The following is a 15186-nucleotide window of genomic DNA, read 5'->3' as shown; positions in this document are numbered from 1 at the left end:
CAGCCGCGTCTTCGGAGCGTCCAGGTGGACGCGGAGATCGCCGCTGTTCCCGCAACCTCTCACCTGCCGCCTCGGAGACTCCTCGCCCGGTCCGCGGCGCCTTCCTCTGCTGCGGCTTCCTCTCCTCCGGCGCCGCGAAGAACACAAGCCAGGATCCGAGCAGGGTTTGGCCACCGCCGGCCGAAGCGGGGCTTTTCTTTTGTCGCCCACGTGAGGACGGTCAGCAGGAGGCGCTCTCGGAGGCGTGGGAAGGGCGGCCCCTCGCATCCCCCCTCCCGCCCCCGGAGACGAATCCGGCTCTCAGTGGCAGGAGCTACGCTGGGTGAGAGCCTAGCAGAAGCTGATCGGGCGGGCGCGGAAAAGAGCACCCAAGATGCCCGCCTTGGAATCGGAGACTCCGAAAGTTTGCGGGTACCAACTGCGCCCACAGTCGCAATCAGCAGACGCTAAACCAGTGTTTCTCAGCCTTGGCAACTGGAAGATGGGTGGACTTCCTCAGACAGTTTTGCTGAGTTGCCGAGGTTGAGAAACACTGCACTAGACGTTGTTCTTTCAACCTGCGCTTTGTTTTGCAGCTAATCTTCTGTCTGCAACCTGCCTGCCTCCCTTCCCACTTGTGGCTTGTGCAAGTATAAAAATTAAACAACGTTTTCTTTCCCCTGGGAAGAGACAGCTTGGCATCTCTCCCACCCTGCCACGCTCACCCTGGCAGCTTTTAAAATTGACGTGCAACCTGACTCAGACAGAACCTACCGCTAACCCTTTCCAGCAGTTGCAGCCCCTTCTAGGGAGTTTCAGAAGTTAAGTGAAAGGGTCAGTTGGATTCCCCAGCTCGCATCAGCTGGCAGGCCGTGCCTGGGCTCCAAAGCTAAGCAGGGGCTGGCCTGTTTAGGTTTGGGATGGGAGACCACCATGGAATCCCAGGGCTGGAGGCTAGGGGGAAAAGTCATAAAATATCCCAGAATGTGGCAGTGCCAAACTCTTTCTCTAGCGTTGGCAGGATTATTACATGCCCAGAAAATTAGACAGACGCAGAATCGAGGTCTGCCTGAAGAAGGTGTTTCCTTTGGGTCAACAATGGACAAGTTTCCCCAGCAGATGCCACGAAACCAAAAGCTGAAAATGCTCCAGTGTGGACACCGCTTAAAACAGGAGTCCTGCCTGACCACATTAATGCTTCATTTAGCCCAGCATAATATATAGGGTTGGATTTTCTATAATCAAAGCAGGAGGGAAACCTGTGAGTTTTTCAGAGCAAACGGTGTCAGGAGCGGGAGGGAGATGGGAGGATCATTTCCATCAACCCACTCATGAGACCTTCCCACTGCCTTCTTGTGACTTCAGTGGGTGACCTTCAGGCCATCCTACATTTTGAACTATGGGCTTGGTGGCCACCACCCGGGCTATTGCAGCCCCGAGATGTCCAACTGCTCCTGATCCTTTCTGAGGACCAAGTGGAGGAACAAAAGTGGACTTTCCTTTTCTGCTCCCTCGGTTTTTTTGATGATGGGGCTGTCTTCTCAAATCCAAGTCTGCAAAATAGAATAAACCGGCTTATCTAGGCCAGTGTTTCTCAACCTTGGCAGCTTGAAGATGGGCGGACTTCAACTCTCAGAGCTGGCTGGGGAATTCTGGGAGTTGAAGTCCACCCATCTTCAGGCTGCCAAGGTTAAGAAACACTCATCTAGGCAAACAACAGCTCCCCCTTACCATTAACTAGTTAACTACTATCAGCTTAAAAGCTAAATTTAAATAGGTCATGTGTGTGTGTGTGTGTGTGTGTGTTTGTGTGTATTCTTGCTCTTACACACCCAGAGTTTAGTTTCTACTGTGGTTCTGATATTGATGTTCCTTCCTCCAGTTTTAAAACCACAGTCCTCTTCTTCTAATCCAGCTTCCCTTAATATATATTCAGGATGTAAATTGAATAAATAAGTGGGGAGGCTATACCCTGGTCGCACTCCTTTGCCAACCTGGAGCGCGTCTGTTTTGCCACGTTCTGTTGGTACTGTGGCTTCCTGACCTGTTATAAGTTTCTCATGAGGACAAGGAGATGTTGAAACAAGTGAAAATGGGGATGTGTAAGAGTGGGCTTCTGCCCATTTGTTAGATGGAAATGAGAGTTGGGCACGGCTGGAAAACAGAGCAAGTTCAGTGCCGTGGGAATGAGAGAGTTAAGAATGTATGTATGTATGTATTTATTATTTATTAAATTTATATCACCGCCCATCTCTGCCAATGGGGGACTCAGGTGTAAATTGCAGGTGTAAAGCAAGAACAGGTAAGGGCAAGAGTGAGTAAAGGGGCTGAATAAATGTGGAGTGAATACGCAAATGCCTGACTGGTTGTGTTGGGGTGGTTTGATGATATCGAAAAAGATTGCAAAACAAATACATTCAAGGGCTGAACGAATGGGCTGGAAGGAGAAGGAAGGGGAAGATTGAGAACGCTGCAGTTGGGTGGACTTCATGAGATCCTCAAAACGAAAGAGGTGTGAGAAGTTTATAGAACAAAGGCCAGGTAGGAAAATGTGGATGGATGTGGTGGTTGGCAAGGACCGGAAAGGTGGAGGGCGTGAAGAATGGTGAAAAGTAGATTTAGCTGTATTTTCTTATCTGATGCCTTTAATTTCTTTGGCTTCCTATGGCTTACTTCACATCTGTGTTTTACCTAACTTTGCACACCCTAAAAGGAAAAAGTGTGATGGATATGTATAGATGCAGATGTTGTGTGTACAGGAGTTCCAAGAACATTTGCAAAGTCTCTTATTTTATATCTATTCCACATCCTGTGGAAGTGGTTAGAATGATCAGCGTGAGAGTCACACTGGTTGAGTTGGGCGTCCTTTTAAATCTCCTAACTAACTAACTAACTAACTAACTAAATTACATTGATGATCACCTGCAAGCATCGTCAGATTATGCAAAGCAGCCAGCCTCCAAAATATCAGAAATGGAAGGATCAAAAAGTGGGTTCCCAGACTAATTTAGGTAAAAGGGAGCATTATGGAACAAGTCTGTTGCAAGTTGGGCAGGTGGGGGTGTCCTCATCTTCAAATACTAGAAGTTTCAGGAGCAGTTCATTCACAGCAGGGACAGCAACTTCTCCATTGCCAAATACCACATCTTTTTTGTTGTTTTTGTTTTTTTCCCACTTGAGAAATACAGTCAGCAGCTTTGGGAAACTGGTTTAAACTTTGGAGCAAATTTATTCCAGTTTAGCACCTTACAGTTTAAGCCAGCTTGGAAGTTCTCTCATTCCTGCTCCCAATAATGGGACAGGCATGACTGTAGTCTAAATTAGAATTGGTTTATCTTGGGATGCTCCTGATAACAACAGGTCTAACTATCTTGTCCAATGGCAGCTAATTTATACTGGGATAGTCTTTTAGCGCCCTCTAGAGGATGGATCACATCTGCCAGCTGTCCAAACTGCCCTTATTTATAGCTGCTCTTTGCTTGATCCGGTTTCCAATTGGGGAGTTTCCCATCTGATCGAACCCATCTGCTGGGACTGCCAGAGAAGCAAACGGGTTGCAATGCAGCTGCATGAGAAGCAACCTGGTAAAGCTTTCAAGGTGGCTGTGCCACCTTGTCCAGAGCAGGGTTTCTCAACCTTGGCAACTTTAAAATGTGTGGACTTCGACTCCCAGGATTCCGCAGCCAGGCTGGGAAATGCTGGCTGGGGAATTCTGGGAGTTGAAGTCCACACATCTGAAAGTGGCCAAGGTTGAGAAACCCTGGTCCAGAGGATGCAAATGCATCGACTGAGCGGGTGGTTTGTTCAACATACACAGCAAAATCCTCTTTTGAATTCAGTATTCACCTCTGCTGTATATCAGCCTTTCTGGTTGACCTTGGAAGCTAAGTAGGGTCAGCTTGGGTTAGTATCTGCATGGGAGTCTTAGCAGAGCTGTAGGCTAGACTAGGGACTTGGGAAAGCATCTCAGAAGAAAACAGCAACAACCCATTTTTCTAACTCTGCTTTAAAAAGCATGTGTGTGTGTGTATACAATCACCATCAGGAGTCAAGCACAATCTGGGACTTCCAGGGAATCCATGGTGGACTGAAGACAGGTCCTTGTGGAGCTGACAACCACGGTGGAAAGAGGAGCCAGTGAATGGATCGGTCACCGGCTCCTCAGCAGGATCCAGGAGCAGAATTGACCACAAGTGCTCCAGACAGCTGCTCCTCACAATGAGATTGTAAAACAGTGGTCTCTGGAAGGTTTTAGAGCTCTGGGAGCTGAGGAGAAGTCATCTCACCTAAGCTGCAGCTCAGCACCTTCAAAAGGACACTGGGTTCACATACCTCCTTTCTTAACCACTTTTATACAGGGTTCATACAGCCACGATTCTGAGTCAGCCTCACTAAAACTAGTTTTCTCACACTCTAAGACAGCTATAAACAAAGAATCTTGTTGATCTGTAGGTCTGTAGTATGTTCTACCCCTAAAAGACACTCTTACACATTGGTGGTTTAGGAGAAAGCCATGCAGGGAACCAAGGGCATCCAACAGATGGAAGCTGCTCATTTCACCTCTTGCACATTGCCACAGAAGAACAAGAGGTAGTTCTGTGTCCCAAGTACACATCTGACGAAACATCCAGATAGGGAGGCTGACTGGTTGGGGCAAAGCACAACTTGCCCACGGGAAGAAGATGGGGGCTGAGGAATTCCAGCTATTGCAGGTTGTAAGCCAAGACTTGTGGCTTAGTAACCTGATCAGCCGTGGTTTATTCAATCAACTGCTAAATGAATTGTGGCTTAGCATAATGTATTTGCATGCCATGAGCCTTCTGCAGGCCTTCCGGAGCATGTATGAAACCCAAAGGCAGACACTGCCGTTGTTTTGCATTGTTGCCCAAGACACAACTCTTGAATGTTTAAAGCAGGAAGGGCATCTGTGGGCTTCTCTTGTATCAACATTCCTTAGGCAAACCTCAACAGGGTGAAGCACCGGCGATGCCAAGGTTCAGGGGAATGGCAAACTACATTACCTCACTTTCTACTGTACTTTCTCATACTTAAGAGTCCCTTGTAGGTTGGTGGCATAATTATTTTTCTCCTTAAGTCAGCTTTCAAAGGGAACTGAACAACTATTGTTCTTGGGAACTCTCTGCTCCAAAAGAAAATTGCTTCGTTGTTTTTAGAACTGGCCCCAGAAGGAAAGGGGAAGGGCAGAGGGTGGGAACTTTGCTTTAACATGCTGGACATGGGGGTTGCCAACAACAGGGTAGGCCAAGGTTAGTCCTGTGCCACCTACAGCCCTGAACTGCCAGCCTGGCACAGAAGACACAGGCAGCTGTTTGCTTGAGCTATACTTTGTCCAGATGTAACCAAGAAAGCATCTGCGCTAATAAAATGTTTCTTTAATAAACATATCTTAAATTTCAATGTACTCTCATAAACTCTTTACACCATAGGAATTTAAAAAATATTTACACTAGAAAAAGGAGTCATACAAATGTGGAAGGAAGAAAAGGTCTCTGCCCTGTCATCGCTGTGCTACTCAGTTATGAAGTCACACATGGCCACCCAAAAAATGTTTGATTGAGTTCCCACGGAGATGCTCCTGCAAATGGCTTGTCCACGCCCAAAGCCGCCTGGGCCGGGACCAGATCAGATGCTGGTGCTGTTTGACTGTAGCCTCATGCTGTTGGAAGATGCGCACTGCATGGAAGACGACCTGCGGGACTGCAGCACTTTGGCCACGTACCAAAGGAAGATGAGGAAGCCTGCAGAAACAGGAGGAGGTCGCAGATGTTAGGCGGTCCCTGGAAGGGACTCAGGAATTGGGATGCAGGGACAGAAGTGCAGCATAATGGGAAGTAGGAATAACCTTGAGGAACAGGAGGAAGAGCCGCAGCCAAGACAATGGTCAGATAAAAGAAATCTGAGTCTGGGGCAGAAATGTAAATTGAAAAAGCGTCCCAGACAGGACCCTCCCTAGTTCTCATGAAGATATAGGGAGGGAGGGGGGGAAGTGTAATCACACTTGCAAGATTCTTTTACTGTAACTTTATCATAGAAGTTGCATTAGCATTCATAACTTTGGTCTGTCTTAAAGGGCTGACATGTAGAGGAGTTTTGTCAGCCTTCCCAGGTAGACCAGACGGGAAACACAACCAGATGAGCTAATTCTACTTTACTGTAAAGCTACATTAACAGAATCTTGCAAGTCTGAAAGTACAATTCTCCCACCGCCCCCTTACAGCCCAAGAACTTAGGGAGGGTCCCTCCTGAGCCTCTTGCTCCACCCACTCTGCAACGGTGGGCTCAGCTCCCTCTTATCTGACCATTCCCGAGGCAGTGTCTCTTTGCTCCGTCTCCCAAGGTCATTCCCACATATCCTTACAGGTTGAGGCCTTTTCACCATCAGATCTCTCTGCTGCTGATGGTCAGTGGTGTGGAAGGACTGAAATTCAGAGGTCAAGCACATTCTTTGTATTGCTGGCAGCTTCACCATATAGAGCCAAGAAGAACCTGGCTTTGAAACCTGGTTGAGAAAGTGCTCATCCAGGAGAGGTGAACCTTTCTACCAAGGACCACGTTTCCTCTGGCTAATCTCTTTAGGGTTTCAGCATGGGCAGGGCTGAAGCATGCCATGGGTAGACCTTAAGTGAAAAGCAAGTGGAGACTCCTGTCCTATTTCTGACACCCCCTTCGCCCATCTTCTATCTTCATTATCTTTTCAGCTCTCCTGCAGCAAGGAAGGAAGGGGCACAGTGCTTCTCTCAACAGCTGAGGGTCTCTTGCCAAGAGCTGGGGGCTGCACGTGGACCACCTCAGCAATAGAAGACCTTGAGACTCAGTAGACTTGTTCTAAGATCACTTAGGGTACAGAAAAAAAATGAAGTTATGACATATGGGTTTGATGATCAGAAAAAATAGTAAATGATAGAAAAAATGAAAGTTACGTTGTAATGCTAGGAGAGGAATTCAACTTAATTTTGTACCTATAACTGTTGTAAAAGAAAATCGGAAATCACTTCTTTATATTTCTTTTTTCTTTCTTTTTTTCTGCACTTTTGGCTTTCTCTCTGTCTCTCTCTCTCTCTCTCTCTCTTTCTTTCCTCTTTTCCTTTTCTTCATCTTAAATATTAGTTTCTGTTAGTTTTTCTTTTTTGCTTAAAAATGGTAGTCCTCGACTTATGACCACAATTGGGACTGGAACTTCCATTGCTAAGCAAGGCAGTTAAACGAGTCACACCCAATTTTACAACCTTTTCTGGCAAATCACCACAGTCATTAAGCGAATCACCCCAGTCGTTAAGCGAATCCAACTTCATCCATTGACTTTGCTTGTTGGAAGGTTGCAAATGTGATCCCGGAATACTGCAACCATCATAAATGCGAGCTGGGTGCAAAGTGCGGTAAGTGCGAGGACCTCTTATAAGTCACTTTTTTCAGAGCCATCATAACTTCGAACAGTCACTAACGAAATGGTTGTAAGTCGAGGACTACCTCTAAAGTTATTACAAAAAAAAAAAGTAAAGGTATGTTTCTAAAGAGTTCATGTTCTTCCTTGTGCAGCTTCCTGTTCAGGGAAACCGACAAGGAAACCTCAGTCTAATTTCAGACTTCTACTCAAGGAAGCAACAGGGCACTTCCAGATGACCCTTTCATACCTCCTGAACCTGATCCATTTTCTTCTGCAGATCCATCTCTTCACTTTCTTGCAACTCTTTTCACTTGCCCATGCAAGGCAAGGTGGGGACGCTGGCCAGAGTTTATTAACAACAGAGCGGCCGTTAGCAAAGAGGGCAGCTGCCTCGAAAGGCAAGTTCCCCATTCACAGAAACAAGGGCGATGTAGCAAGGGTCTTCCGCAGCTCCAAGGCTCTGGTCGTGATGGCATTTGATTGCCAGGAGTATCATCTCACACCACAAGAATTGCACGTTTGCCTAGGAACCTCCTAAGATCAACTGCTGGTGATTGGACAGTTGTAGAACTAAACAGGTATGAATCCTTTGCTTCAGTGGCTTAGTCCAACCTGACTGCTACAGGTTTCACTTCATCATCCATTCCAGTATGAGCAAAAGGATTTCTCATTTGGTTTCAGATATCCAGACAGGACATGTTGGGGTCCCACTTTTTATGCATTTTCTTGCCTGCCATGAACATGCCTTTTAAAAGCATTTGCCTCTTCTGTCCCCTGTCCGTTTTGCAGCTAAGTGCAGGGCAGGTTCAAGAATGTAACCCTTTCTTCATTAGTATCCTTTTATTTATTTTATTTTATTAATAAATTTGTATAGCTGCCCCTCTCAACGAGTGACTCTGGGTGGCAAACAATGTCAAATAAAAACAAAAACAATTACAGCGTAAATACAAAAACTGCAATGCGGAGCAGCCGAGGAAAACATCCCAGTCATTTGGAGGAACTGTTCCAAATGGACATAACTTGATTTAATGACCAGCCTGGTATTTATTTCAAGGATTTTATATATCACTCTGCAATTACATTCCCAGGGCAGTTTCAAAAAGAGCCAAGGAAATGAAAAGTAAGGAGAACAATAATAATAAACAATATAAGAGCAACATTAAAAACAGTGATTGTGTTAATTTTGTACATAAAATTCTCTTAAGATAACAAAACGGGGATTTCTCTGGTGCTCAAAAGACAGCATTGTAAGGATCAGGTGAGCCTCTTTAGGGAGAAGTTTCCCTAACTACAAAGGGGCTATTAAATGGTCCTATCTCTTGCTACCAGACATCCAATCTCATAAAGCAGGGCCTACTTCTAGCATCAGTCTATACTGGCCCACCTTGAATAATATCTTAAAAAATCTTCCCTGAAAACATTCAACCCAGCTTTAGTCCTTTTAAAACAAAGTCTGCAGAACTTTGTTGCTAATAGTTGGAATGCACTGCTCCTTCTGAAGGCAAAAGTTTAAAAAGTTTGCATCCTCAAGGATGTAATTGCATAAATATTGAGGATGCCATGGATATCAACTCTTACTCTGTCAATGGAGCCTCCTTCATGGAAGAAAGCATCTAATGTGACATGCCTAAGCTGGCCATTAAAAAATAAGAAAAAGAAACAGGGCAGAGATTGGATGTGCCACTTTAGATGTGCAAGTGCAAACCTACATGTCCATCTATCCACCAGCTGCAAGATCAACTCGCCTACAAATTAGATGATGCTGAAAAGATGCATCTTAAGTTAGGAGTGACCTCCATGTCAGCTAACACGCAAGTACAGGGGGCCCCAAAGGCAGAAGAAGGGAAGCTTGACCCACTGACCTTGAAGAGAGTTGATGATGGTGAAAAGATAGACTGCCACCAACTTGAACGTCCCAGAAGTGAACGCAAAGAAGGCCAGTCCCCATGGGATGCCCAGGACACAGCTCAGCCCCAGAAGCATCACGGCATATTCCCAGTGACGCTCTCGATATCTCAGTTTGAGAATCTCGTACACCATCGTGGCCAGCATGATGCCGTTGAAGAAGAGCACCAGGCTTAAATAGCCCAAATTCAGGAAATTGCTGATCTCTTTTTTCGTAATCCAACAGCTGGAAAAGAAGGGGAGAAACAGAAATGTGAGTCTGTGCACTATTTAACTAGGTGGAAGGTGCACAAAAACTGAAATATGACCCTCAAATAGGCTGAGAGGTTTTCTTTAAATTGACGCCTCCCCGCAAAACAGGGATTTCCAGGACACCCTGGTGCCTTTCACGTATGTGATGCATCACACCCTCTTTGTGGCCCATGCTCATCCCCATAGGTTGGATCTCAGCCTCTGCCGCCCAGCGGTGGACAGCCGTTAATCCTCAAGGAGAAATGCAACTTTCTGAGTGGGCAGTGGGGGGCGCTCTTGTCCTATTCCCCCAAGAACTTACATGGTTGCATTGGTATAATTATCAGCAGACTCATAGACCTTAACAGAGAAAGGGCCGTAGTACGACTGATTGATCACAAAAATTAGACACACAGTGAACATGGGAAGACCTGCAAGAGGAGAACAGCCTGAGTTAATGCTTCTGCCATACTTCTGCATATTGCTCACCTAAAAAGTTTTACATTTTTCATTTATTTAAAATATTCCTATACTGTCCAGTATATATTTTCCTCTTAGGCTGTTCAGACATGAGACATCTGAATGAGGAAATACCAAATTTAAAAGGGAAACAAGGAATCTAAAACTAAATTAAAACAGCAAAGAGAAATTTGTAGGAGAATCTGAGAATAATGGAGGACAGCATAGGAGGAGAACCATTACTCTAGCAAAGGATCTAGTCTGATAGCAGCTTTTCTGATGAACAAGTTTGATTAAAAAGGCTTTTCATTAAAAAAAAGATTAATAAAATGATGCCTTGTAATAAAATTTGTTCATCAGAAAAGCACTATTCCTTCTAACAGTAATGGAAGAGACCGAAGAGGCATGGCTTTTTTTTTTTAAGAATATTAAATCCAAGTAAAAAAAATGCCTAACAGATTACAGGGCAGGGAGGGCAACTTCTTGAGGTCTTTTCAGAAGCAGAAGGACAACGAAATACCACTCTAGTCCTTGGCTCAGTTTCTGAGAGCATTGCTTGCAAACATTTCCAGAGATGCCTAGGAATGGCTCACAAATGAAATGGGAACAGTTCCAAATGGAAAGAAATTGACTTCCTTCTTAACAGAATGTAGACAAACTGTCTTCAGACCAATACCTGAACCAAAATGTGGTTATCATTCCAAATTTGTAGTTCTCCAAATTTTGCAATTCCAGTAGCCAATTAAAGGTCGATATATGGGGAAAGTTTGCATTAAAAAACCTTTATATCAGAAATAAAGGTTTTGAAAAGGAAAGTATAGACAATAAACAACGTTGTAAATAAAGCAGGTGTACATTGCCAAGTAAAGCTTTAGGGAGAATATTACATCGGTAGCATGTGGTCAAACTTGGCTGATCTTGCAAAAAGCTAAACTGAGTCAGCTGAGTTAACACTTGATTAGGAGATGATCAGGGAATCCCAGAGCTATAAACTAGACTGGGAAGTTGGAAAAGCATTTTTAATGTATATCTCTAATTTTTTTAACTAAACAATATTTAATCTGAAAGAAAAAGATTTTAAAAAATTAAAAGAAAATGCAAACTAAGAAGGAAAAAAAATAAAAATATGTATCTTATATTTTATGCTTATCAAGAATTCGTTTACTAATGAATTCACTACTATAAGATGAACAATGTAAGATATTATTGCAAGATCTCATTGAATCTCTGCTGTAGTAATACATATTGCTGCATCCTCTGATTAGTAGAAAATACTGCCTTTTCCAAAACAGAGAGATCTCACATTTCCGACAACCATTCCTTGACACCTGGAATAACATCACTTTTCCAATTTCTTAATATAATTCTTTTAGCCACCCCCATGATCGATACAACCATACTTCCTGATGACCAGTCAGATTCCAAAGCTTTGGTATATAATTCAACATTACGTTAACATCTTTAACATTTAAAGATTTTTCTACAAATCTGCTAATACACATTAATGCGCTGTCCTAAAAAGATACTAAATGATCACATGACCATATCATAGGGATCAGTGAGTCCTCAATTTTTTTACACCTCCAGCACTTAAAAAGAAAAAAACTTTTAAATTAAAAAAAAATCTTAGAAGAAACCACTGGCAATCAGTTTCTGTATTGTTGCCAAGAAAATGGGATGAATCGATTAATATCCATTCATCATCAGGAGTCCATTCCACCAGAGACCATCTTTACCTTTAAGAAAAACTTTCCAGTTAATGAACTGAATGTGACAGATTGACAAAAATTAGAAACAGAGAAACCCAAACTTGCCCAGGGATATCTCCAATGTCTTCATGCCCAGAAATTAATGTTGTGTTAGAGAAAAGAAGCAAAAAAACCCTTTCTGCATATTAAAAATTAAAGTATCATAAAACAACCTTTTTCTACCTGTGGTTTCCACCTGCTTTGTTAGTGTGGTTTTCTATTTTCAGGGAGTTTTTCCTTATTTTCTTATCTTTAATCTGAAATGATATGGGCCTTTCTATCCCAGGATTTTGCCTCCCTCTTCTGTCCCTATTGCTTTTCTTTTTATTTTCAGGCAGGGATTTTTATGTTTTTATTTTTCCTAAGCAAGGGGAAGCAATTAAATATAATACCCTCCTTTTGCAGCCTGACATGGTATGGTCCTTTCTTCCACCTTGTTCTTCTGTGTGTTGGCTATGAGAAACCAGCTCATCTAAAGCCACTTCCTGTGTTTGGCAGCAGAAGCAAGTCTGAACCAAGGCTTTGCATCAATCTTTCACAGCAATGCCCACCTTCTTCCTCTCACTGTCTCCTTTTTTTTTCTCAAGAACTGGTCATGAGCTCTGAGGTTCTAGCTTACTAGAGATTTGTTCTCCAGAACTTCTGCCACTCACCCCAGCCCACCAGGCAGAGCCTGAACAGGAAATGTTTGACACAGGAATTGAAGACTTCAATCACCAGCCGGTAGAGACTGTAGCCCTCAATGGCCATCCAGGTCAAGCACGCCAGCACGCCAAAGTGCAGAAACATGCCACCAGCTTTGCAAGCCGTGTCACCTCCGGCAGGAGCCAGGGGAACCGCGATGAGGAAGCTCATGTCAAGGAGAAAGATGGCCCAGAGGAGATTCATGTGCACATAGACAATGTGGTTTCTCTGCTTTTTCCTGTGAAGAAGAAAGAGCATCATACTTCTCTTGTCTCTTTGCTTGAGGCTCCAAGCTGCAGTCATGAAAAGTCCCAGAACCCTGTTGCAGGAAAGGCTTTGATCCCTTATTCCTTAGTTACGTAACCTGCAACCTTCCAGATGTTCTGCGTGCAGTTCTCACAGTCCATTGCTGTTGGCTGTGCTTGTTGGGGCACGTGGAAACTGAAGTCCAAAAGTCGGGACAGCAATAGGTCACTGACCTCTACCCTCATCTCAGAAAACATATATCCTTCAAATGCACACAAACTCCCACCCTCCACAGACTGCTGTCCATGGTGTCCCCTTCCCACTCCTATGCCAGATGAATATCCCATTCAACCCAACCTACTTTGAACAAAGGAAAAAGAAGATGGTGAAGAATGAAGCTAGAGCTGAAATGATGCAACCAACATAAGTGACAATAGTCAGGTATTCATAGTGAGTGTGGTCTATATCTGGAGAGGACACCTGTAGAATAAAGGAAGGAAATTGTTTAGAAAGGGTTAGGGGTAAGAAAAGAACAGGGAGATCTTTCAGTGACTTTACAGATGAGCTCAGGACTCAGGTCCTCCAGACTGACAAATTACAACTCAATCAGTGACCAAGTTCCTTGGGATCACCAGGAGTTGTAGTTCTGCAACATCTGGAAGGGGCACCTTTTTTTTCCAAAAAGCTCTGCAGGATGCTGATACTCACCATGAGCACCGCAAAGAAGGTGAGATGGTCACAAAGACAGGTCGTTTGATGTTCCTCTTGTACCACTTCACAGCCTGATGTGTTCCACTTGCGGTGGCTGGCTAAGACCAAAAGGAGTGTTCATTTTACAAATGATTCTCTTGAAGGACAGGGAATAGAGAAACCCACAAATCTCAGAGTAATAGCAAGGGGGGAGACCAAAATTTTAAGGCCAATATCTTAAAATTTCTATCTCAGGCTGATATAAGAAGGTATAATTTGGAGATGTTGCATTAAACTGAAGCCAGAGAAACCCAATTTCTCCAGAAGAAGAAATTCTTCAGCTGTTTCTCAAGGGCAGGATTTCTCTTTAGTGGTGAAGTAGGACCAATCCTAGAAAACACACGCAGGAAGGAGCTCCCTTCTGGTCCTGCCTTCAGCCTTCAGTGGTTCTAGGCTGCCAGCAGGAGGATCATCCAATGAATGAAAGGCCAGTTGTCCACACTCTTTCCATATTCCACCTCCACCAAGTAAAATAACACCTAAAAGAAGTTCTCTGGAATACCTAAAATGGATTTCCATTCATCAGAACAAAAGAGAAGGGGTAGGAGATGCTGCCCATCTGTGATGGTGAACCACTCAATCCTTGATTCCCTATGGAACTGTTATCCTACTTCCAGACAGGGTTCTCACAACATGCTTAACCAGGTATCAACCCAAGATCTAGCAGTCGCATTTGCACAAAGTTTGGTTCATTTTAGCTTGTGTTAAGTTTTGGGGTGGTTTAGTGTGTTGGATGAAGCTATAATACTGTGTTAGTTTAGGGTTCCATGGGTTGTTTTACGTGCTTGTTAACTTTAGTGCTGTAAACATAAGTAGCTGTAAATTTTGTCTCCATCTTAAATATGTCTCAAAATCCTCTAGACAGCTGACCCAAGATTACAGCTTAGCCAAAGAAAGAAAAATCCCTCTCAAAACAGCAAAATTTGTATAGTAGAGGCTCCCTGTTGGATATCTGCCTGAGTCACTGTCCTCGACTTGCTGCTTTCATGGCCGGAACCATGACTCACCAAAACTCTCAGGGCTGGACTGCCATGGAGAATTCTGACTCACTGAAAAGCTACGCTTTCCGGGAATAAAGATGGGCCTCCTACAATATGGTATCAGAAAGAAAAGTCTATTTAATCACTTAGCAATACGGAAAGCAGAAATCGGCGCCTTTTTTGTGTGTGCCTTTGAGTCAGTGTTGATTCACAGTGACTGCCTGCAGTTTTATTGGCAAGATTTCAGAAGTGGCTTGCCATTGCCTCCTTCATAGGGCTGAGAGAGAATGACTGGCCCAGGGCCACCCAGTGGCTTCATGCCTCGGGCAGGACTAGGACTCATGGTCTCCCGGTTTCTGATCTGGTGCCTCTACCGCTTCACCAACTTGGCTCTCCAGAGATTGGCCTATTTAGTTCCTGATCTTTGTAACCAGAGCTGCATTTTTCAGAAACAAACGAATGCAGAAATCACTGAAGGAGACGCACAGAGCTTCCTTCCAAATCTTAACCTTCACGCCTCAACTTTCTTGGACACTTACTGTTGGAGCCCATATCCCAGAACACACACGTGGGAGTCAGATTCCTCTGAAATAAAACCAAAATTCAAACTGTGAATACAGCAAATGGCATTCTTTAAAAAAATCCCCAGGGAAATGTGATTATTTACCTCTTTCTTGCTAGGGAGCCCTATCTGTCTAAAATAACCGCTCCGTTCCCTTCCACAGCTATCTCACAGTGGTGACCCTGGGTGGTTTATAACATTTAAAAACAATACAGTAACACGATATAAAACATACAC

General features: G+C 44.0%; 2 protein-coding genes across 2 annotated transcripts in view; both read right to left on the bottom strand.

The window, feature by feature from the left end:
• LOC134504071 (adhesion G-protein coupled receptor G1-like) overlaps positions 1-207 on the bottom strand; it is a 28715-nt gene extending 28508 nt beyond the window's left edge. Inside the window, exon 1 of the mRNA XM_063313085.1 lies at positions 64-207. The gene's annotated coding sequence lies outside the window, so the exon portion shown is untranslated. The remainder of the gene's footprint in view (positions 1-63) is intronic.
• A 5145-nt stretch (positions 208-5352) lies between these two features.
• Positions 5353-15186, bottom strand: part of LOC134503824 (adhesion G-protein coupled receptor G1-like) — a 46801-nt gene continuing 36967 nt past the window's right edge. The window contains exons 8-14 of the mRNA XM_063312734.1: positions 14927-14972; positions 13366-13466; positions 13019-13137; positions 12381-12649; positions 9843-9951; positions 9247-9515; positions 5353-5738 (exon numbers count right to left, since the gene is read on the bottom strand). Of these exons, the coding sequence (XP_063168804.1) occupies positions 5623-5738; positions 9247-9515; positions 9843-9951; positions 12381-12649; positions 13019-13137; positions 13366-13466; positions 14927-14972 (1029 nt within the window). The 3' untranslated portion in view covers positions 5353-5622. The remainder of the gene's footprint in view (positions 5739-9246; positions 9516-9842; positions 9952-12380; positions 12650-13018; positions 13138-13365; positions 13467-14926; positions 14973-15186) is intronic.

This window comes from Candoia aspera, chromosome 11 (genome assembly GCF_035149785.1).
Source record: "Candoia aspera isolate rCanAsp1 chromosome 11, rCanAsp1.hap2, whole genome shotgun sequence".
Lineage (NCBI taxonomy): Eukaryota > Metazoa > Chordata > Lepidosauria > Squamata > Boidae > Candoia > Candoia aspera.
Note: the sequence above shows the minus strand (reverse complement) of the source record. Positions and strands in the feature narration are given on the sequence as shown.